A 24,519-nucleotide genomic window follows, 5' to 3' on the forward strand; every position below is an offset into this window, starting at 1 on the left:
CGCCTAAGAAAGTTATTTTTGTATATATGAAATAAAATTTAAGATTTGAAAATTTAGTGTGATCTCTTATGAAATACATTCTCACGGCACAGAGCTGGAATCAGAAAGGGAAGCTGGAAAGAGGCAATATAGTAGGCCTTGCAATAGATGTTATGATTTTATATTGAATGATTAAAAAACTTTACCAATATGAAAGAATAACAAGTCATATTTTTGCACTGCATATGCATAATTAAAACAATGAAAAACTCACTATCATTCTGAGAATACCTTATAATAGCATTTAATAAGTGCTATGAATATAATATCCAAAAATCTATAATTTTCATTGGTTTGAGGCCATATAGCTTTGCTAACATTGAACAGATTGGATGAAACTGAATGAGTTTTATATACCATTGTGAATACCTAAAAAACTTAAGACTACATTTTGCTTAACATATCTCCCCCCCTCCCCCCAATCCGAACGGACAGCTCTGGGACCTGCAGTTTTGGTACACTTCACATTAATCAAGTAGAATTAAAAAAAAGCCTTTTTAAGAAGAGAGATTAAAAATATGGCCGCTAAAATGTATGCTGATGTTCCCAGCTTCTCTGCCATACCATAAAAAAAAAACATTTGGAAACTTGCCATATCCTTTGTGATCTTTGGCTCAAATCTAAATAATGGCTCCAAAGTCAAGCCCAACATTTCAGATCATGCTTTAAATTTATTCCTGTGCTGCTTAGGTTTTTAACTTTGATTGCTTAAATGGCCCTTTTAACTATTTTTCTGTTTCATGATGGTCTTTGCTCTGAAAACTCTCTGTTGCCACATAATGATGTTCAATTAGAATATCCTCTAGTTTATAAAGAAAACAAGATTAATATTAAAACACAATAACTAATATACGTAACCCCTTAACAGCTCTAATTGAGACTGAAAACTCCAGTGCTAAATGAAGTGGTTGCTAAGTGGACCTTGCTGTCTTGTGTGCATCAAAAGCAATGCAACTGTGTTACAATCTAGGACTGGAGCCATTCTCTTGAAATCCCTTTCTCTCCAATCCTTCCATTCAGATGGAAGTGGGGGGGAGAAAAAAATGTAATTTCTGCAGGCAATCTCTTCTTTGCCTGATTCTTCCCTGCTGCCAGTGCTATCACAATGCTTGCTTTTGATATGTAGAACAGCAAAAGGCTTGCTTTGTTGAAATCTTTCTCCCCAATCTCTATGGGGGAGGGGGGGGCTGTGAAAGGGGAAAAAAGACAGTACATACTGACTAATGAAATTCATATGGCTGAGGGATGCTGTGAAGGTAGTGAATGGCAGTAAATGAGCCATAAAATTACTTTTTTCAGCACTGTTATAACTTTGAATGGTTGTTGAATAAATGGCTGAAAAGTAAGGACATGTAATCTTTCTAAACTTTAAAGTAATACAGGAATGTTAAACATCTCACCAAGTATCCCTGCATGGCTTTTTTATATTTGGATCTTTTCATTCATATAAGTAATTTAGGCATTCGCCTTGCTCCAATAACGCAGCCCATTGGCACATATTTCAATTGCATGGACGCAAATCTAGTGGGTTCATCACTAAGAGGCATTAAACGGAGACAGTTGTAGTATTAAACTATTCAAACAGCTTCATCATATGTCTTTTTCATAGCCTAATGCATGGAGGCCATTCAATGCTATATATAAAACAATTGGGGGAAAATGGGATTTTTTCATGGTTGCAGCTTTGATGGAAGAGTCTGTCATTTCAAGGTTAATGTTTGATAAAGCAAATAGCCTCTGTGCTATCCGAAACCTTCCTGGGTCAGCAAGTGGAGCCAGTATGGGATCTGCAAGTGTCAATGTACCATCTTCTGAGGTCATATTAGGCTGCTCAGAGACAGAAAGGCATTGATTAAAAGCATTTCCACAATAGTACAATTTTTCAATACTGAAGTACATTACATTATATAATCCAATTTATTGTGAAAAGGAACAGTATATATATATATATATCGTTACATAGGTGTGCATCTGCATGTTTGAGGGCTGGACAAATCCTGATTCAGATTTGGGAACTGAAGAGGCATAATTTGAGAACAGATTCAAATGAACCTGTTTTGTGGTTCCATTTAGCGGAAATGCTCATAGGTTATCTAAATGCCTCTAGGTTATTCATTTTTTTGCAGCATGATATGAAATGGAATGTAGAACTCCTAGAGAACAATCCTGCCAAGGTTCAGCTAGGTATCTCTAAGGGTTTCATCATAATGGCTTTTGAAATAGAGGAAAGAACAGTCCCTCAGTCTCCAAATTGTCTAGCAAAAAGCCTAGTATCTCAACTAGTATCTCTAGTAAAGTACTGAAGCAATGCTAAAAATGTCCAGGATCTTTAAAATGTTCATAAACAGCTAGTAAAGCAAGTACTTATTTTTTTGTGTTGCTTTCTGTGAGCGTCCAGGCTTGGTATGATAATGATACTGAGAAATGACCACAGATCTATCTTTGTGATGTTTCCTGCCTCTGATTGCCAAGTTCTCTGGGGTGCCAGGAAGATTGGCACTACTAGTTGACAAGCTTGGTTCCCTCCTAATAGGGCCCCATTATCAGTGTTACAGTTCACTCTGAATGAGCTGGCAATTCTCCATGTTGTTAGAGATTATCTAATACAGTGAGACCCAATGCCACAGAATAGTATGGTACACAGAAAAATACATTTATAAACCCTGTTCTAAAAAACACTAAATGTTTCAGTGAACCAGGCATCATTTAATCATTACTGAGAAGTCAAAGTCTGTAACAACTATATCAATTTTAAGTATCAGTGTTGATTAAAATCTGTGTTAGTCGCACAATGGGATAAATAGGATAGCACCAATTGGCTACTTAGATCATTGACAGAGAGACCATTCATTGCACCTCATATCTCAGCACACTACTGTTTTTTATCTGTAGCATCCCAGAAGTAATAAAAAAAGTCACTCTATCTATGTAGCACTTTGAAACATTGCACAGCGCTTTGAATCAGATCATTGCTCAGCTGGCCCTTTTGCTTCAAGGGGGTAATTTTTATCAAACTTTCACTTCTGCACTGCTGTGAAATAGGCAGGGTACTGAAACTTTTCTATTTTATAGTCATTTTGATGATGAATATTGAGGATGTATTAACATAAACTTATGAAAATAAAGACCTATTAAAATGAATTCATACTTCAAAAAAGCTGATAACCGCACAAGAGCATAATTATAGCAAAACCATCCATTACCAATAACACATTAAAATGGGCAAGCAAAAGCAGAAATAACCCATTCATGCTTCCAAAAGATGATACAAAAACTTATCTATATCGAACTGTTGCTGAACATATTTTTATCAATAGTCAGCATGTAAGATGTTGTCATGCATGTTTCTCCCCCTCCTTTATTGTTTTCCCATGTATTTCAAAGGGAGTGGTAGATAAATAACAGCAGGAACTAAAGGACTACATTTGAAGGGAAAATATATATATGTTTAAAATGAGCAGATTATGAAGTCTAGTAAATTTGTGCAGGTGATAGCAACAAATGAATAAAAATGTAGTTGCAATAAATACTTGTATTAAATGATTGTTAATTCCTACTGTCTTATTTAATTGAATATTCTGTATTATAGTTCTGTATTATAGGTTGTATTCTGTAGGTCTTATTAAGCTTTATTTAATCTGAATCACTGACTTGTAGTAATAAAGAATTTGAATTTGAAAAAAAATCTATGTCATTTGAAAAAGGTGTATTTTTTAGTGTAAGAAACAGACTAAATGTTGACTGTTGTTTTTCAGGCATCAGATTATTATTTGAAGTACTGTAATTATGACAAGATATAAAATCAGTGATTGCTTTTTATTCAGTGTTGTACTGATTTTTCTTATCTTTCCTGCTGTAAATTGCCTTAGGAACCTGTTGTTGAAGGATAATGTGTATGACATTAAAATACTATTTCCATTTAGTGTTAGCTAATTTCTTAAACTGAATGGAATATATATTCCAAAAGGGCTAGAAGTGATATTGCCATGAATAAATACCACTAGGAACCAGCTGCTAGAATCTATGCTCTTGTTGCTACTTTTAACACATTTCCAACTTAAATTGACAGGACTTACCAAGCAATACAGTGTACGGACAAGCTGGAGGTCACAGCAGGCTAGCAGCAGCACTAGGGAATAACTTGACAGTTCTGAAGAAAGGAAATAAAGATTAAAAAACAAAAACTTTTAAAATATATAAAAGAAATATTCCTGCTGAGTCATGGACCTCTGAAAACTTTACTGAATAAACTCAAGAAAGTAGGGCAGTCCACATAGTCCAAGTCCACATAGGATCTAGAATATACCAATACAGAACAATTGTTGTTCTTAAAAGAGAATGTCTTGAGAATCTGTATTGCCATGCTGAAAAGTTTGGTGAACCACACAATTGAATCTTGTCTTTAAATTGCTTTTGTTCAGACAATCTACAATTCATTCTTGCATTTAAAAGGTTTGACAAGTGAAAACAAGTTTTCACTAGTGAAAAACAAGTATATGATGAAGACTCCAAGAAGAAGAGGGTAACAGAGGATCAAAAACAGGACCTTCAGATATCTTTAAGGAAAAATTAGAAAAATAATTTTTCTCCCCCAATACTGAATGATTCTGTAAGAGCACCATTGGTTGAGCAATAAGGTAGGCAGGCAAAAGAAACAGTGGAAGAAACTTAATGCATGATAGGATCAAGACAAAAATGTAATCAACCATATCAAAGGGAAAAATATGAAATAAAAAAATCCCTGTTTAATTTAGCAACAAAAACAATCTGAGATTATAAAAATTGTGGTTTCATTTCAAAGAGCTTTATGGGTCCCATCTGACCTGTCACAAGAAGATCAATACTTCAACATAGACAAAGAATTTTCCCCAAAAAACCTCCATGACATCGAAGACTGATTAGAGCAATGATTCACAAACAGTAGTATAAAGACTGGGGCTCTAAGTAAAGTAAATCATTGCAATGTTAAGTCTGTGGTGTTAAGTCTTCGAAGACCTAGGTGACAAATATAATAACAATCTTTGCAAATATATCAATGTCATTCTTGGAAAAAGTAAGGGTTTCTATAATGGTGGGACTTAAGTTCTTTGATAAGGGTGATTAGTTCTAAGACTCTAGCAAAAGATCCAAGCATATAGTCTACTTTATCACTCAATCAGGAGTCAGTGATCTGAACAGAGAGTGAAGAAATGATAAAGACGATCTTAATAAGACATAAATTAAATACTAAGCATATGTAAAGTAGGATGAGTCACAAAGATATCTAGCGAATGTAATGTAAAATGTAAAAAATATTAATTTTGTTTAACAGCCCTTTTGTTTAGAGATACTGAGTTTCAAATGACAATGACCCGAAACTTGTTCACCTGAGATTATTAAAAATAATATTTAATTAATAAGTAGGCATTTCTACTCAGCATTCTTTTCCTAGTTCAATTTCTTTCTAAATTATTAGTTTTAAGACAAACTCCGAAACACTGACGTGAAAGCTTGAACACTTTTTGTTTTTTTCTTAGCAGTAATAAATAAACTTGGCACACAAGGCAAATAATATAAACCATGTGAATCCAAATGAGAAAGCCATCATTCCAAGGCAGTTGAGGTTAAATAATTCCTATGTAGAAGCTAGGAAAATAACCTTGAAGCAAATTTTTGGAAACCCTTGTGTAAATACTGTGAAGAGGACAGAAACATTCCTTAAGTCTGTGGAAATATCAGAAAGACACTCGGAATGACTCCTCCCTGATTCGCAAGAGGCATAAGAGGAATGGGAGAAGCAGTCAGACTTAACAAGATTTTGTTATAGCTTATGTCAATAAAGTATAATTCTGGCCTTCCTGTGGAGTGTGTTTCCTAATCAGGTCTACGTTGAAGGGTTGACATCCAAGCACCCTGCATTTAGTTCTGCATTCCTTTATGCTTTATGCATCAAGGATTTCCTCTACATTCACAAACTGAATTTACAAAGTATTTTTCCCTCTGCACACATGATACAATCAATCTGAAACAGCAAACCCTACCTGCTCTGAACAAAAATTAACTTTAGAAGAAAACCACTTATTTATTTTTTTGTACCTGCCAATGCACTGAGGAAGAAATGAGCAGCTAGGAAAAGCTCCTTATTGTGAATCTGCTGTTTGCTCTGTAATTGTACACCCACAAGCTGCAGAAATTCTTCTAAACATGGTTTCTCTGGTGACTTTAATTCCTCCATTGCTATGATGCCTGAACTCCCCTCAGAATATATACTGTCCAGCTGCAAAAACAAAATAAAAAGGAAACAGACACAGTGGGCAGATTTAATCATATTCAGATTAAAATTAATCAGACCAAGTTTGACTTCTGATTGCCTTGACACATCTATTATGTTTCTCTGACAACAATATGGAAATGGCTTTTTACTGCATTTTTAAAAAAAAACTTGTACCTTGAAGCCTTGGAAATTATTGAGAATTTCCTATCCAAATGTTAAGCAATGTTAAGCAACTCTGTTTAACTTGTTCTGAGACCATCCAAGGTTGGGTAGGTGATGCTACTTGCTGTGATCCAGAAAATAATGATACTCAAATCAGTCAAGACCAATAAAAATTCCACTGATTTCATATTATGTGAAAACCTGACTCCTTTAAGCATTAACTCTATAATGTTGGGAAGTGTGGAAAAAAGAAAAACAGGATCACTAACAGGAAGGTGGACGCCTTCAGATATAACAGTAATGTAATACTGAAGGATCAGATTGAAGATAGATTATCATGAAGACAATCCATCTATTAATCCCCAAGATAACACTGATTTATAGCTATCATAATAATTATAAATATTAATTAGAAACATACAGATTATTACAGCAATGAGAACTGTTTTCCTTTCTTTATAAAGAACAAGCTTTAAAAAATAAGAAAAATTGCATGTATGATTAGGAAATAAAATTTACCACATTTTCTAGTTGCATCACTGTTTCTTCATGAAGCAAAAGGTCACAAACCATTTTGTATAAAGCTCTCTGCTTTTCTTCTGATAGATTCATAAAAGGTTGGAATTGGGTCTTTAATTGGAGGATATCTGAAAACATATTATGCATGCATATGTAATCATTAAATAGAATTAAGTTGGAGAAGCTATTCCTAACAATTCTGAATGCAACATACATTCATTTCATTTAAAAGATTGTGTGTGTGTGTGTTTCTGTGTGTGCATACTGGAAGTATAAGGCATCATATGCATTAGCATTTTTATGGAGGGATTTTTTTTTTACAAAACTGACCATTTTTATCCTGACTCAAATTTTGAAAATTCATCCTATGATTTCACCGAAGAGAAAATTTGTGTATACATAGTGTTAACAGAGAAAATTAGAATTCAAATGAAATACATTTCTGTAATAGTCTGATGTGCTAGGTTCCTGCTTCATGCAAAGATGTAAAATGGCTTTGTCATATCACATGAACCCAATCAATCTTGATTTAGTCAGTAAACCATTGTTAACAGACTATAATTTAGCGTATGATACAGTTCGTTATTTCTTCTCCACCCTCTTGAGGCATGCCTACACTCCCTAGCCTTGGACTCCATCCACTTAATAATTGCAATAAGCAGTGCTGGGATTGTGGCTGTTGGGTGAGGGTTATTGAGATATCATGTGACATCTCGCTTAATGGACAAACAAGTTTGTGATCCCAATTATAAGTCGAGTCCTTGTCTGTCTTGAAGCAATTAATTAAAAAAAACTGCACTTTCATCAGTTGTAAACATTATTATTTGGAATAGTCTGCAATATGTAAAATCACTAGAAAGTGGTCTATAACAGGGCTTTTCAATCCTTTCACTGATTGTACCACTTTTAGGATACGGCAGGGCTTTTTTTCAGCCGGAACGCGGCGGAACCGCGTTCCGGCACCTTTTTCCGGGCCGGCCGCACCGGAAATAGCCCCTCCCAAATTTTACTTGCATTCCTGTTCTCTAAAGGGGCGGTCCTAGGGTTTGATGAGGGCGTGGCCAGGTTTGAGTTCCGCCACCTTTTCTCCGAGAAAAAAAGCCCTGGGATACGGCAATATCCGAATACCACCAGTCGCCTAGCAAGGTGCTTGACCAAAAGAAAAAAAAGATAAAGTACAGGTAGTCCTCGACTTACAACAGTTCACTTAGTGACTGTTTGAAGTTACAACAGCACTGAAAAAAGTGACTTATGACCATTTTTCACATTTATGACCGTTTCAGCATTCCCAGGGTCATGTGATTTACATTCGGATGCTTGGCAACTGATTCATATTTATGATGGCTGCAGTGTCTCAAGGTCATGTGATCCCCTTTTGCAACCTTTTAACAAGCAAAGTCAATGGGGAAACCAGATTCACTTAAAAACCTTTTATATCAGGGGTGTCAAACTCAATTTCATTGAGGGCCGCATTAGCACTGTGGTTACCTTCAGGGGAGGTCCTTTCTTTTTCCCTCCCGCCCTGCCTCCCTCCTTCTCATTTCCATCTCCTTCCTTCCTTCCTTCCTTCCTTCCTTCCTTCCTTCCTTCCTTCCTTCCTTCCTTCCTTCCTTCCTTTCCACGCCGAACTTGGCTCTTCTGCTGAGCCCTGACAGCTGATCGGCGCTTCTGGTAGGGTATCAGGGCTCAGCAGAAGCACCAGGATCAGTGCCGCTCCAGCTCATTGGTGATTCTGCAGGACTCAACAGAAGCGCCAGGATCAGCTGGAGCCCGGCACCGATCCTGGTGCTTCTGCTGAGCCCCAAAGAAGCGCCGATGAGCTGGATCTTGGCGCTGATCCTGGCGCTTTTGCTGAGCCCTGACAGCCTTGCAGTTTCAGCCATCTCTCGCTCAGACTTGTTCGGTGCTGCTGTTGCTTCAGCTCATTTTCCTCCCCCGCTACTACTTCTCTAGGACGGTCACGTACCATCTGCCAATGTACCACCAGTGGTATGAGAACCACTGGTTGAAAAGGCCTGGTCTATAATATATCATGGAAAAGAAAAGTTATCTTAAGAAAATATATGAAATTTAGTACTCTAGAAATAAGCATTGTGCTTTAAAATGCACTGCCAACATGTTTTCATGTCTATAAGTTAAAGGATTCATATAAATGTATAACTCCTTATTAAATAAATATAAAATTAAACCCTGTTTTATTGGGGGTTTTTGTTTAGTACAAAATTCAACAAATGCTTTGGAATTTACCGTCTTGTTTTGTGTATTTCTCTAGTCACATCATTTAAGTGCTAAAAATAGCTTCATAAAGAATCATTATCTTGTTTTAGAATAAAGAATGTATCTTTTGCTACAGAAGGATAAGTTGTTGTTTTTTTAGACTAAGAAGTTGATACTAGTTTTGACTTGGTCTGAGCCTTCCAACTGAGCAAATGGGTAGAGTTTTCTAATACGGTAGGAATTATTATTTCTTTCTATTCATCCAAATGAACACTCTCCCCTTTTTCCCTCACTACTATTACAGTGAGAGGAAAAATTATTTGATTCCCCTGCTGATTTTGTACGTTTGCCCACTGACAAATAAATGATCAGTCTATAATTTTAATGGTAGGTTTATTTTAACAGTGAGAGACAGAATAGCAACAAAAACACCAGAAAAACGCATTTCAAAAAAATTATAAATTGATTTGCATTTTAATGAGTGAAATAAGTATTTGACCACTTCACAAAACATGACTTAGTACTTGGTGGCAAAACCCTTGTTGGCAATCACAGAGGTCAGATGTTTCTTGTATTGTAGCTGGCCACCAGGTTTGCACACATCTCAGGAGGGATTTTGTCCCACTCCTCTTTGCAGGTCCTCTCCAAGTCATTAAGGTTTTGAGGCTGATGTTTGGCAGCTCGAACCTTCAGCTCCCTCCATAGATTTTCTATAGCATTAAGGTCTGGAGATTGGCTAGGCCACTCCAGGACCTTAATGTGCTTCTTCTTAAACCACTCCTTTGTTGCCTTGGCCATGTATTTTGGGTCATTGTCATGCTGGAATACCCATCCATGGCCCATTTTCAATGCCCTGACTGAGGGGGTTCTCATTCAAGATTTTACAGTACATGGCCCCATCCATCGTCCCTTTGATACAGTGAAGTTGTCCTGTCTCCTTAGTAGAAAAACACCTCCAAAGCATAATATTTCCACCTCCATGTTTGATGGTGGGGATGGTGTTCTTGGGGTCATAGGCAGTATTCCTCCTCCTCCAAACATAGTGAGTTGAGTTGATGCCAAAGAACTCGATTTTGGTCTCATCTGACCATAACACTTTCACCCAGTTCTCTTCTGAATCATTCAGATGTTCATTGGCAAACTTCAGACAGGCCTGTACATGTGCTTTCTTGAGCAGGGGGACCTTGCGGGCACTGCAGGATTTCAGTCCTTCATGGTGTAATGTGTTACCAATTGTTTTCTTGGTGACTATGGTCACAGCTGCCTTGAGATCATTGACAAGATCCTCCCATGTAGTTCTGGGCTGATTCCTCACTGTTCTCATGATCATTAAAACTCCATGAGGTGAGATCTTACATGGATCCCCAGGGAGATTGACAGTTATTTTGTTATTTTGTATTTCTTCCATTTGCAAATAATCGCACCAACAGTTGTCACTTTCTCACCAAGCTGCTTGGCAATAGTCTTGTAGCTCATTCCAGCCTTGTGTAGGTCTACAATCTTGTCCCTGACATCCTTGGACAGCTCTTTGGTCTTGGCCATGGTGGAGAGTTTGGAATCTGATTGATTGATTGCTTCTGTGGACAGGTGTTTTTTATATAGGTAACAAACTGAGATTAGGAGCACTCCCTTTAAGAGTGTGCTCCTAATTTTAGCTTGTTACCTGTATAAAAGGCACTTGGGAGCCAGAAGTCTTGCTGATTGATAGGGGATCAAATACTTATTTCACTCATTAAAATGCAAATCAATTGATAACTTTTTTGAAATGTGGATTTTTTTTTGTTATTCTGTCTCTCACTGTTAAAATAAACCTACCATTAAAATTATAGACTGATCATTTCTTTGTCAGTGGGCAAACGTACAAAATCAGCAGGGGATCAAATATTTTTTTCCTTCACTGTACATATAAAATTAGCTCTCTTTGGTTCTGCAGGGCAGAGAACAAGGTTCATTCATAAGTAAAATATATAGCATCAATATATAAGTATCCCATTAGTTTTATATGGTCTGTATCTATAGTTAATTCCACACATAATTTGTTCTTTAAATTTAAATTTTAAAAGGGAGATAAAATATTCCTATGCCAATTATCACCCTGGAGCAGCCCGGGGCAAGTATGAAAAGCAGCAACTGAAAGTGAAGACTATTGGTATTTTTATTATCTATCAGTTCAAGCACTTAGAGATATAAATGCATAGTAAGAGGATAATAAAGATAGCATGGGAAAGAGTGGAGAGGGAACTCATAATTGAGGTTGCTTAAACAATACAAAATTTCCATGACTTGTAAATGTTGTAGCTCTTAGTGTTTACAACTGGTGACACAGTACATTTTGGGAGGAATTAACCCCAACTATTTATGATGCCATAATTGCATCAAGAATTGCCTTTACACACATGCACCTAATTCTAGAACTACGTTTCTGAGATCCTCGAAACCACACATTAAGCTGAAAAAAATGTTGGTTTAAGCTAGTGTAATGAACAGGAAATGTGAACAAGTTTTTAGTCATACCTTTGCTTAGAATGTTAAGTGAAGCACCACCTGGAATAGGGCTTTCAGGTCCAGACAGTTTCTCATTATCCACAACATCAAAAAGATGAGGGCAGCAAGCATCTTTGCAGGCCAAAGAATGGTAAGATGGTTCCTCCATAGTTCCCCTTTCAAAACCACCTTGTTGGTCATGAAGGAGGCATAATTCTACAAAAGGAATGGTTTGGCTATCTTATTCTCAGGTAACTCAGCTCTCAGCTCCTGCTCGATCCCATAATATGAAGAAAAGCAAATAAATTATCTCTTGATAGTCTAATTAGCATTAAACCATTTTGTTAAACGTGTGAGAGATCTTGCCCATTCATAAAACGTTTATCCAGATGAGCGTAACAAATCAGAAATCACCTATTTAATAAGAGGAATAAAGATGTTCCCTGTGATTACCATCAGGCTGTTTTCACTGGTAGATATGTTCTTCTAGAGTTTACAATAAAGAAACTTCCATCATGCCTCTGGGAAATTAGTCCCATAACATTATGCAGGCTGGACTTGCAATATTTATTTATTTATTTATTTATTCATTCATTCATTCACGTGCATACATCTAATTTCTATTGTATAGTGTCCATTCTATTGTATAGTGTCTCCAGGTGGCAGACAAAGAATTTATATTATAAAATTAATTTATTAATTTAAAATATTAATGTTCGTAACTTTCTCATTGTTTAAACAATGAAACAGAAAGGTTTCTGTCCTTCCTTACACCATGTCCTCAAGACTCTTTCAAAGCTTGAATTAAATGCACCACAGTTAAAGAATAGAGAACAATTTGCTACTTTAGAACAGATGAGTGAAGTATTCAATAAAGAAATGTCCAGGTCATCAGTATATCATTGCAAATTCATGATCAGAATATAAACGTAAATGCTCTATGAACACATGTCTGCACCCTCCTCCTGAATACTGCTACTGCATCACTGAAGGAGGTGCATAGGTAAGATAGCTTTAAGAGTAAGTGACACATTGCAATTGAATTTATAAGTTTGATCTATGTGAAAGCATTTCTATTCCAAATCTTCCTTTCCAGAAACATTAATGCAGATTAAAAAATAAAAAACCTAGTATCATTTATCACATTTGTGACAATGTCACAAATGTTTTAATGCCTATGTGATCTTGCCCAAGAATAAATCATCTCCTTTCCCTACTTCTCTCTTTAACCTATTCATATTATTGTTCCTCTGTGGTATTAACACACTGTGTTTTGAGTTTTTAAGTCAAAAGGCTATATGGACTCTGATTTACAGGAATATTTAAAGCATTCAAAGAACAACATACCCTGTGTGACTGATAAACAAGAGGGAACACTGATACTCCAAAGAAGCAATAAAAAGTAAGTCAAGGCACACATTTGAAAAATATATGAATGTCAAATGTAAGAAGACAATTCAGGAGAGCATGAAAGTTTTACTGTAATTGTTGAGAAAATCTTTTATTGCTCAAACTATAAAAGGAAATTTGAAATTTGAATAGTAATGATATAGCTAAGTATGCCAAGAATATTATTCTAGTATAAAAGAGATGCTGCTACAAGTATTTATCAAGATTGAGAGATAGCATTCATCCTGATATCGGATTAGGAGCTTCCATGATATCCAGTTAGAAAATCAACAACTGAGTAAGAAAAAAAAACATTACAGTGTGACTGTGATAACTCCTTACAACTTATATAATTAAATAAAGAATGCAGCACAGCACTCTAACAATGAATTTTTAAACAGGTATTTTTTTTTAAAAAAAAATGGTCTTCAAATTTATCTAATATGATAAATGGAGTATCAAGGAAGTTGCAAAAGATAAACAAGCTATTTAGATAACTTTGACCTTAATTTGAATGTGGCTATAATTGTGATAAGCAATGAGAAAAATGCTGAAAAATATGTATTGGACATACAAACAAAACTAGTTGATGTTTCATTGCTTAAAAGAAATGCACAATAAATCAAAAAAGAGATATGGTAACTGGATTTTTGCTGATAAGGAAGGAATGATGAGACTTGGATTTTGTTTTTACTTAAGAGATGAGATATGAGGTGAAGAAAGTATATATTGTATCCTAAAGGTTTAAAAGGCAGTGCTCATCACAGATTCTCAGCTAAGAAAGCCTGTTTGTCTGAGACACGCTTCTGTCATCATGTGACCAGTACGAAAATATGGAATGCATTAACCTTTCTCACCAAAGCAGTACCTATTTGTCTACTCACATTTGCATGCTTTTGACTGCTAGGTTGGCAAGAGCTGGGATAAGTAAAATAGAAGCCCGCCCTGTCATTTGGCACTCGGGTCTTAAACCCAGGTTGTTAGCTGCCAAGGCAGTGTTTTAATCTGCTGACCCATCGCACCACCAATGGCTGTACTGTTGTATCCTGGGAGATGTAATACATTGCAAAAATGGTTGTAATGAAAGGAAAAAATTGCTTTTTATATTTTTTTCTTTTTTATTCTTATACTTTTATAGTTTGCATTAGTTTTTATTCCAGTTGTATAAAAAGTACTTTAAAAAATGCTGCCTCCTAACTTCACTGAATGTCAATAGAACTCTTAGCACATTGTATGTCACCTATTTTTGGCACAATTACTTGGATGTTCACTGAAGAAATGGATGAAAATATCTAGATGAGAACATCCTTCCACTACAGGATAGAATAGGGTGATCTTTTCATGCAGAGGAAACCACAGCAAACATTTTCAAGATATTTGTTGTATATCCCAAAAGACAAAAAGCAGCCCCATTCCATTGGAAGTAATGGTGTCCTTGATCACACATGGAAGCTGCAGACTAGTTTAGGAAATGCAAAACAGGCTACGAGACACACAGAGATTTATTCTACAAGAAAAAGAATGGCCAAGGGTCTTGTGAACAAATGCTGATGGTCCAGGAATATTATTCATAAACTCCTCCTTAAACTGATAGTGTCTTGTCTTACTCTGCCTAAGGTAGGCTTAGTCTTGCTGAGCAAAGATGTTGATTTATAAGGTTTCGAAGATAAGATGGCCAAATATTAAAATCCAGCAAACAGAAATTAGAAAAGAAATAGCAATATTGTAAAGGAGGGGAAAAATAATGTGCAATCATTCTTACCTTTAAATATGGTGTAGGCATAGCTTTGAACACATTAATATGTATGCCTTCACTTTTTGTTTTTTTTAGCAGCATTGCCTGTTCTCAATACTATTATGTGATATCCATATTTTAAACATTTCATATACTGAGATAAGAGTATATGCTAAAAGAGGTTGCAGTGGCGCAGTGGCTTAATGACGCTGGAACTGCCGACCAGAAACGGTCTGCACTCCAGCGGTTTGAATCCGGCTCTGTGACATGGAATAAGCTCCCATTGCTTGATCCCTAGCTGCCACTCACCCAGCAATTTGAAAGCATGCAATATTGCAAGTAGATATATGGGTACCACTTCAGTGGGAATAACCTAACTGCATTTGTGTATGCAGAGAGTGGAAGCCAGCACTGGACCTAGTCAGGTGCAAGGCATTGGGACAAGAAGTGAAACGAGATCAGCAGAGGGGTCCAAAAGAGCCAGAGATCCAAGCACTCCTAGTCAGCTGGTGTAAGCTAGTTTGCCCCTCTGCAGTACACTAAGGATAGATGAGCAAGCACTGAACAGAATCAACTAGCAATCTAGACTGTCAGGACATGCCTTGCGTGTGTAGATTTCTCTGACATTGTATGCTACCTCTTTTTCTGGCTACAGTAAAATCTGTAATTTGCAACCAAATAAAATGCTTGAATGCCTTGGTTTACCTTGTGCCTTCATCTTCTCATGTATTATACTCGGTTTCTGACCGTAATACTGATTCAAAACATCTGTAAGCCTTCCCTTTAAAGGAGCACCAACGATGTACTGATATATGGTATATATAAAACTGAATTCAAAATAAAATGTTGGGATAAGAGAACCTCTGCTGATAATCTCGGTCTAATAAAAAGCATGCTCTTTTATGCTGCCCTGAGGAAAAGGAAGGTGAGAATAGCCACATTACTTACCAAATTGACCATTGCGCTTTATATACAATTCTATTACAGCATAAGCAATTGTAGTTGGAGCAGGGATCTCCAATACCACATTAGAGTTCTTGATCACATTCCCATTTTCACTCACTGATACCTAGAGAGAGATTTAATTGCTGGTTAATTTGTGCAAATTAATTCCAAAATGCATTAATTTACACATGAAAGGATGACAATGAGAACATATGTATCTTGGTATTGGAGTCATTGGTGCTCATTACCCAATTAGGCACTGATGATGTTACATAGCTGAATAAGGAAACATCAGCAAGCAAACTACCAAGTTCAGAAAGCACCAAACTTTACATAAATAAATATTTTGGAAGTTTTTTAAAACTAGACAGCTCTCAAATGTATTTTCTTAAGTTTGCCTTTGAGAAATAGGTGGGTTTTTAATTGACAGAAGATAGGTCCACTTCAAGGAATTCTCCTTAATACAAATGGATCTTCTATCCTCAGAGATAGATTTGTGGTGACTTTCAGCTGGAGTGAGCATCTCTATAATTAATTTATTGTGAGATTGTCTACTGCTGACAGAACTGGAGAAAATGATTCAATTATCTTTAGCCTCATCCAGCATTTGGTAACTTTCATTTAAGTTCAAAAACCTTAGCAAGACTTCTTGAAACGATTCTGGGTTAAGTGTATCACACTTCTGAGTATTCTCACCTTATAAAAACTGTACATATTTTTATTCATTCTACCATTTAATAGCAAATAGTCTTAATAGCAAACAGTCTTCAAACTGCATAGAACATTCATTTTTGAAAAGAAATATTAATACTTCAGTTTAATGCAAACAAGTTTATTTGTGCCTGGGAACAAATAAATGCACTTTTTTTCTTTAAAAAAAAGGGGGGGGGGTTCAAAAGCCACAAGGATGTGATCAGCAATGCAATACAAGACTGGAATGGACAGGGATGAAATTTCAACCTTTTCAGAACAGGGATTTAAAGAGCACAAAGGCTATATACATCTTGCTGGCAGATGATATGGAAAAATGCAATAGAACGTTGTAAGAGTTCATCAATATTCTTCCTTATGCATTAATACCTTTATAATTTTTGTACTTATTCCGACCATTCCAGCAAGTTTTTCCTGTTTTTGAATATGTTCTGATACTAAACATTTCTGAGTTGTCAATATTTTTTCTGTAAGGATACAAAGAACATCATTCTTTTTTTCAGCCATTTGTTCCAACAATGGAGTCTGTAGATTTATTGATCTAAAGGAGAGAAAAAACACATTAAAATTACTATGAAAAAAGTTTATTTTTAATAGATGGACATACTATTGTTCTCCCATAATTTGATAAACAATGCAGTCTTTAGTAACAAAGAGCTAGTATACCAATCAGAAAGAGAAAAAAATGTGTTGGATTATTGCATTTGGACACAAGCAGCATATACAAAAAATATCACAGTGATAATACTGGATTTATGACTCAATTAAAAGCTAACATCAGACTTTTCAATACTCTATGAGCCTTCTTCCCAAATGCTCCATATTCAAGTCTTCCCGACATATCTGCATCTTTTTCAAAACAGATATGAAAGTATATTTACCTATCATTGCATTTATATTCATATGGCATACATGAGAGCACTCTAATTATCCTACAACGCAATCCTATGAGGTAGTTTGGGCTGAAATTGAATGACTGGGGCAAAATAAGATTAATAGTTGAATATAATTATGAACACGAGTCTATTCAACTACCTTAGCTTTAATACAAATTAAATCTGGTTATCAGTAGCATTTCCCCAGCAAATTTACGGTATACTAATTCCAGAAACCATAGTTTTCATCATCACCATTTTTTTACTGCTTATTTATTCAATTCCAAGTATCTGTAACACTTTTCAAAACAATTCTTCTTTTTAAACCTCACAAAGATGCCATTTTTAAAGCTGAAGATCTCCCTTTAAAACTCTATCCAGTAAAACTATTTATAGATCCCATAAATGAATAAAATAAATATGTACCTTCCCTTCACAACTTTCATAAGCTTGTGCAAGTCAACTTCTTGCTTTTTAAGATTTCCAAAAGAGGACAGACTTTCCACAACATCGCTTTCTCCAGTTCCTAAATTAATTCTTCCTAATGAAGTTTCTATGCTTCCTCTGATACAGTCTTCAAACTTGCCTTCATACTTCACAAAGTCAGACTCTACAATAACTTGGGACAAAAAGCAACATATTAAATTACAGAACATTAAACTGGAGCACAATATAAATTATTTAAAAAATCAAACACTATTGATAACAAAACATATTGAAACATCTACTGACTTACTTAGTTACTATTTTTCACTGCTCCCTGTATTTAAAAATGTTTATCATCCAATGAATAAAGCAAAGATGGAGAATCTGTGATCCTTCACATGATGCTAAAATAAATGCAGTTTCTTTGAACCAGTGGGTCATGCTAGCAGAGCCTACTGGGAGTTTATCAATGTTGCTTGGGTATCACAAGTTCCCCATCCTTGGAATGTATGGATCTGTATGCTATAAACCTCACAATACTTTGAAAGGATTGGGGTCTTAGAAACGCATCCATGTATGTGGAACTGATATGCAAGTTCTGAGGTTTTGCTGGTTAAAGAAATATAGGAAACCAGAAGGTGCCTTTAAGTTTTACGTTTTTATTCAGCTGAATAGAGACAGACTCCTCTAAATGAGGGGAGCCATGAATGACAAAAAATCTTTGTATTTATTCTGTATAATTACATAAGCAACCCATCCAGCAAAGCTGACACACATAAGATAAAGATTGCACCCAGTAAGTCTGGCACACTGTAGATAAGAAGGGAGAAAGCAGAAGTAGCTAAACATGTTCCCATTCGGGTGTTCCCTAAAGATATCATATGTTCTTGGGTGGGTTAGGACACTGGGTATTGTCCTTGCTATCCTTTCATGATCCTGCATCTAGGACTACAAGTGACCAGAAACAGAGGGGCCATCTGTATATTGATACTGTCCCCTAAGTCCTGGTCAGCAGAACATTTAAAGAATAATAGCAGTCATTCTAAGTAACATTTCTCTGAATTCCACCAGATGTTCTCTATCCACTGTGAAAACGAAATAGTCATAAAATAAGTCTTGCCATGCTTTGCTTGTCAGCCTATTTGTACTTAGTCTATCTATTTATACCACCCCAGAGTCCACCCCTAGTTCTGATGGACTCTGAACAATATAGTGAACGAAGCACAAAATTAAGGACAAAGGAAATAAAACAACTTGATACAAATCTTGCTGGATACTAAAGTCAACTACGTCTAAAAGCACACTGAAATAATGAAGCCAATGAAGAATTAAAGGAGGAATGGGACCAATCATATATTTGAAAGACTAGCACAGAATAGACATTCCTATTCTAAATTTCTTGGGGTCTTGCATTTGTGTTGGGGTAATATGCAGTCCTTTACTCTCAAGCTAATTCTTAATTCTAAGAGGTTACTATATGCTTAATATTCATTTTCTTCTACAACTTAAAAGGCTCATTTAAAAGAATTAAATGAAACTAAAGGTCAGTAAAACAAAGAAAATTTGCAAGAGCTGTTGCCCTGACATGTTTGAAGTAGATTGAGTCACAGAAGCTATAGTAAATCATGCATGGCTTTTCTGAATTCTATTTTAACCATTACTGATATATCATAATAAACCAGCTTTTGAGAATGGGTTGCCCAATTATACAATTATTGTACTGTATGTACACAGTTACAGAGCACTGATTCGCCAATATACAACTTTCTATTCTCCTTTAGTTTCTCACTCCCATGGAATAATACCTGCTACCCTTGAACTCTTTTGTCTTTTTTCTGGACAAGAAAACGTGTTTCCCAACAAAAATAAAATAAAGTAAGGGAAACTAAAATGATGCTAAATTTGTTTGGTGTAATTCCAATTTCCTTTATTTTTACTATAAAAAGTCAGCCAGGGCAGAGAAACTGGTGGCTACTAAAGGAGATGTATATTCATGCCTCGAGGCATCGTGTCTAAGGCATTAACACTAAGCCATGCTTATTGGCAAATTGATGGTGTATATATGTATATTTTTACTCTCCATCTCCTGTTTTATTTTTAAATCTTATTAATAACTGCATTGCTTGTTCACCGGAGCAGAAAGGCATATTATATAGAAAGTAAAATAAGATTCTGGTGTTCTAGGTTTTTCTCCTGGAATATGTCTATCTAACATTGTAGGAATGGTCCGTCATTTTCTAGAATATTCTAGATTAGAAATGGGAAATGATTTGTAGACTACAAGTAGTCATTGACTTCACAATTGACTTTCACAATTGAATCCAAAATTTCTGTTGCTAGATCACATAGTTGTTACAGTAAGTGACTTTTGGCTCATTTTACAATCTTTCTTGCCATGGTTTTTTATTTATTCAGAAAATGTATATAGCTGCTTAACTGCTAACAGTGACTCTAGGCAGCTTGCAAACAATAAAAACACAGTATAAATAAAATAAAAATACTAAAAATAAAATAAAAAAACAACCCCCCATCTCTCGGCGACAACACATGTAGTTAAGTGAATCATTGCAGTTGTTAGTAAGACGTTTGTTAAGTGAATCTGGCTTCCTCATTGACTATGCTTGACAGAAAGTAACAAAAGATGATGACATGACCCCAGGACACTGCAATCATCTTAAATATGAACCAGTTGCCAAGCATCCAAATTTTGATTATATGATTATGGGAATTCTGTAACAGTCCTAAGTGTGAAAAAAAGGTCATAAGTCACTTTTTCAGTGCCCTTGTAACTTCGAATGGTCACTAAAAGAACAGTTGTAAGTCAAGGATGTCCTGTATTCCTAAAATAGCCAATGTGTTATAGGAGAAAAATCAAAATCCACTATTTTACACATTCCTGCTTAATTTAAAAAAAACATAGTTTGCAAACCATAAGGATGAGTTCTTACAGAGCCACACCAAAAATTACATTGTGATTTAGCATGGCGTGAGAACTCAATCAATAAGATGCTGTTAACAGTAGTCAGAGCAAGAGTATATACTCCCCTTCAGTGAAGGAACAAGGTATCAATTTAAAGTCAAAAATCTTTAACATCTTTAAAAACAGCAAATAATGAAGTTCCTCAATGATCCTGAACTGTAATCCACGAATTTGGACACCACCAGATTATATTATATTAATTATAGCAGAATTTTTTTTTTTAAAAAAAAACTAAACTATTAAACGGTTTTTCAAGATATTATGCCTGAATTCAATTTAAATCTATCTACTACATCTCCATGGAGAGAAGGAAGCAGTGGGGTACCACAAGGTTTCATCTTAGGCCCAGTACTCTTCAATATCTTCATAAATGATTTAGATGAGGGAATTGAAGGAGAACTCATCAAATTTGCAGATAATACCAAACTGGCAGGAGTAGCCAATACCCCAAATTCAGGATGTAAAAAGATCTTGACAAACTTGAACAATGGGCCCTATTCAACAACATGAGTTTCAATGTGGAGAAAAACAAAGTTTTACATTTAGGCAGGAAAAATTAAAGGTACAAATAAAGATTGGGTGAGACCAGGCTTAAAAACAGTAACTGTGAGAGGGACCTTGGAGTCCTAGTGGACGATCACTTGACTATGAGCCAGCAGTGTGCAGCAGCAGCCAAAAAAGTTATACAATCCTGGGTTGTATAAAGAGAGGCATAGAATCAAGATCACATGAAGTATTAAGACTGCTTTATAAAACCCTAGTAAGACCACACTTGGAATACTGCAGCCAATTTTGGTCATCATATCACAAAAAAGATGTTGAGAGTTTGGAAAAAAATTCAGAGAAAAGCAACTAAGATGATTAAAGGCCTGGAGACTAAAACATACGAAGAATGACTGAAGGACTTGGGTTTGGCTAGTCTAAAGAAAAGAAGAAATAGGGTTGACATGATAACAGTATTCCAGTATTTGAGAGGCTACTACAAGAAGAGAGGGTCATATTATTCACCAAAGCACCAGAGGGCAGGACAAGGAACAATGGTTGGAAACTGATCAAAGAGAGAAGCAATCTGGAATTAAGGAGAAACTTCCTGACAGTGAGGACAGTTAACCAGTGGAACAGCTTGCCTCCAGAAATTGTGGGCACTCCATCACTGGAGATTTTTAAAAAGAGGCTAGACAGTCACTTGTCTGAGATGATATAAGTCCTCCTGCTTGAGCAGGGGGCTGGACTAGAAGACCTCCAAGGTCCCTTCCAGCTCTATTCCATTCTATTTCCAACTTACTAAAAGCAATGATTTTCTAAATTATAGGTATTAATTTAGCAATATTCAAAAAAATGTTATCACTAATTACTGCTATTCTGAAGGGTCAAAGTGCTTTCTGAATACAAATTGAGACATTCACTAAATGATTAAACTTTAGCACTTATTCTGTAAGTGAACATATTAAGTACTGCAAGTAAGTCATTTTATAGCACATACCCCATAAAATGGTGCAACTTAAATTGAATTATTTTCACCAATCAATGAAACTGTAGAAAGAGTTTCACAATTTAAATTATCTAATAGATCAATCTGAACAATTTTGATTGAAAATGGATTTCAAAAACTTCCAGAAAACCAACAAAAGAGCAAAGTAACATGTAAAGTAATATTGCTGTATCCAACTTTGGAAAAAAAATGATAACTATTTCAACAACAGTAATAAAGCAGGTAATTATACAATAATGCATAGTACTTTGCACTTCCTCTTATCTCCTGTAACAATGTATAACTGTGACTCTACCTGGTTTTATAGGTTCATGCATATCTTCAGCAAGCACATCATTCAATGAAACTGATGAGAGATGGTACTTTGGATTTTGCCAGCACCAAGTTTTCTTTTTCTTTGTGACTAAGTTCAGGAACTGTAATTTATCTAAGTTATTCAGGGATGACACAGAGATTAAGTCTCCTCCACAGTCAACCTCCTTCACAAAAGTCTTGGTTGCTTTTGCAAACATCCTAAGGATAGGAGATATTCAACAAAAATCTGCAGAAACAAAATCAAAATGTGAGAAATACAAATAGTGTGCGGAAGAATGTTCATTTACTAGTAGTCTTTGACTTATTACTTCAGTTGGAACAAATATTTATATTGCTAAGTGAGGCAGTTATTAACAGAGTTGCACTCAATTTTACAACCCTTTTTGCACAGTTGTTAAATGAATCACTGTAGTTAAGTGAATCATCTGGTCATTAAACAAATCCAGCTTTTCCCATTGACTTTGCTTATCAGAAACCATCTGGGAATATCACAAATGATAATCACAGGGCCCTAGTATGCTGCAATTGTCAAAGATTCATGTTGATTACCAAGTGCTCAAATTCTGGTCATGTGAATGCTACAATATTCATATGTGCAAGAACCTGCCATAAGTTACTTTTTTCAGTGCTGTTACAAGTTCAAAGTCAATAAAAATGGTTTTAAGGCAAGGACTATCCTTTAAAATATATGTCTAAAGAAGCTATTGATTTGTACTTATAAGATTTCTACCCAGCCATACCTTGAAATTTTGCTGCCTATTGCTGTAAGAAAACAAAAGAACACTTTATTTTAACCAAAGTAAGGCAGATATATTTAAAAATACAATATTGTAACATCAATTTTATTTTATGTAGGGAGTTGGGGACTGTCTGCAAACATGTCTATGACATTTAAGGCAATGAAAAATGTGATCATATATTTCTTCTGCTTTAAACTCTTTGATTTCTTTTTCATTTAACAGAATAACACCATTCATTTACTCTAGAGACTATAACAGCATATATGTGCAACAGTGGCAGAAGTAAAAAGAAAGCAGCCACAACTAGACATTGTGTTTGTGTAATAAATGTACAGCTGTAGTTGTAAGACAGTAAGAAAAGAATCCAAAGCAACACAACCCTTTTCTGTTTAAATTTAAACTACAATGCTTTAAAGCAGCATTTCTCGTGCTGATAAGAGGAATTTTGGAAGTTGGTCCATATATCTTAAAACTGCTGAAGTTGAGAAACACTAGCCTAAAATAGAAATTTTTGGTGGTTTTAGTTTACCTCACTTGGTACAGCTGTAAGAGTTACAAAAGCTACAAAGAGAGGGAGTATTTTGTAATTCTTGGTACTAATTTGGATAATCGATTTATGACCAGCAATTTATGAGCAGCAGCAGCAACAGCAGCAGCACACCCTCCCCCCCTTCTAATCACACTGAACAGGAAAGTCTTCATGAGGAAGGAGCAAGCGAGACAACGACAGTTCGGGTTCGGAGGGCAAAAGAGGGTGAATCTCGCCTTGGCTCAGCAGCGCTCTGTCCTGATCTCTGAGAGAGAGGCAGAGGGACGCTCTACAAGAAGAGGACAGCAGCATCAAGGGGGTGGAGGTCAAACGCCTGGGACACTGGCTAGACTTGGTACAAGTCTAATCAACACGAAACTTTGACAATTGCAGCATACTAGGGTCCTGTGATTATCATTTGTGATATTCCCAGATGGTTTCTGATAAGCAACAGGAGGAAAATTTAGCCAAGAAAGGACCACGTGGGGTGGGGAGAATAAGTTGACCCCAATGCAGGAAAAAGCGGCTTTCACCTAGAATACCATCTGTACCTCCCTTACGCTTCCCTCTTTTTTTACTCACAATTTCCCAGGATCGACAATAACTCCACTGCGCAAGATCAAGTCCTTCGCAATTGCTGCAGTCCAAGCTCTATTGTTAGGGCCTATCGCTCCAGTCTGCGATGCCTCACTCAACTGTGACCAAGCC

At 35.9% G+C, this 24,519-nt stretch overlaps 1 protein-coding gene across 1 annotated transcript; it reads right to left on the minus strand.

The window, feature by feature from the left end:
• Positions 1–1,093: 1,093 nt before the first annotated feature.
• Positions 1,094–22,758, minus strand: GSDME (gasdermin E). The gene is made up of 9 exons (XM_015810580.1): positions 22,523–22,758; positions 17,756–17,948; positions 16,824–16,995; positions 15,747–15,867; positions 11,705–11,890; positions 6,974–7,101; positions 6,115–6,295; positions 4,116–4,189; positions 1,094–1,866 (listed from the first exon to the last, which is right to left on the minus strand). The coding sequence occupies exons 1-9, from the start codon at positions 22,737–22,739 to the stop codon at positions 1,630–1,632; spliced, it is 1,509 nt and encodes a 502-aa protein (XP_015666066.1). The 5' UTR covers positions 22,740–22,758; the 3' UTR covers positions 1,094–1,629.
• Positions 22,759–24,519: the final 1,761 nt, after the last annotated feature.

This window comes from Protobothrops mucrosquamatus, unplaced genomic scaffold (assembly GCF_001527695.2).
Source record: "Protobothrops mucrosquamatus isolate PMUCROS unplaced genomic scaffold, P.Mucros_1.0 scaffold12, whole genome shotgun sequence".
In the NCBI taxonomy this organism is placed as follows: Eukaryota; Metazoa; Chordata; class Lepidosauria; order Squamata; family Viperidae; genus Protobothrops; species Protobothrops mucrosquamatus.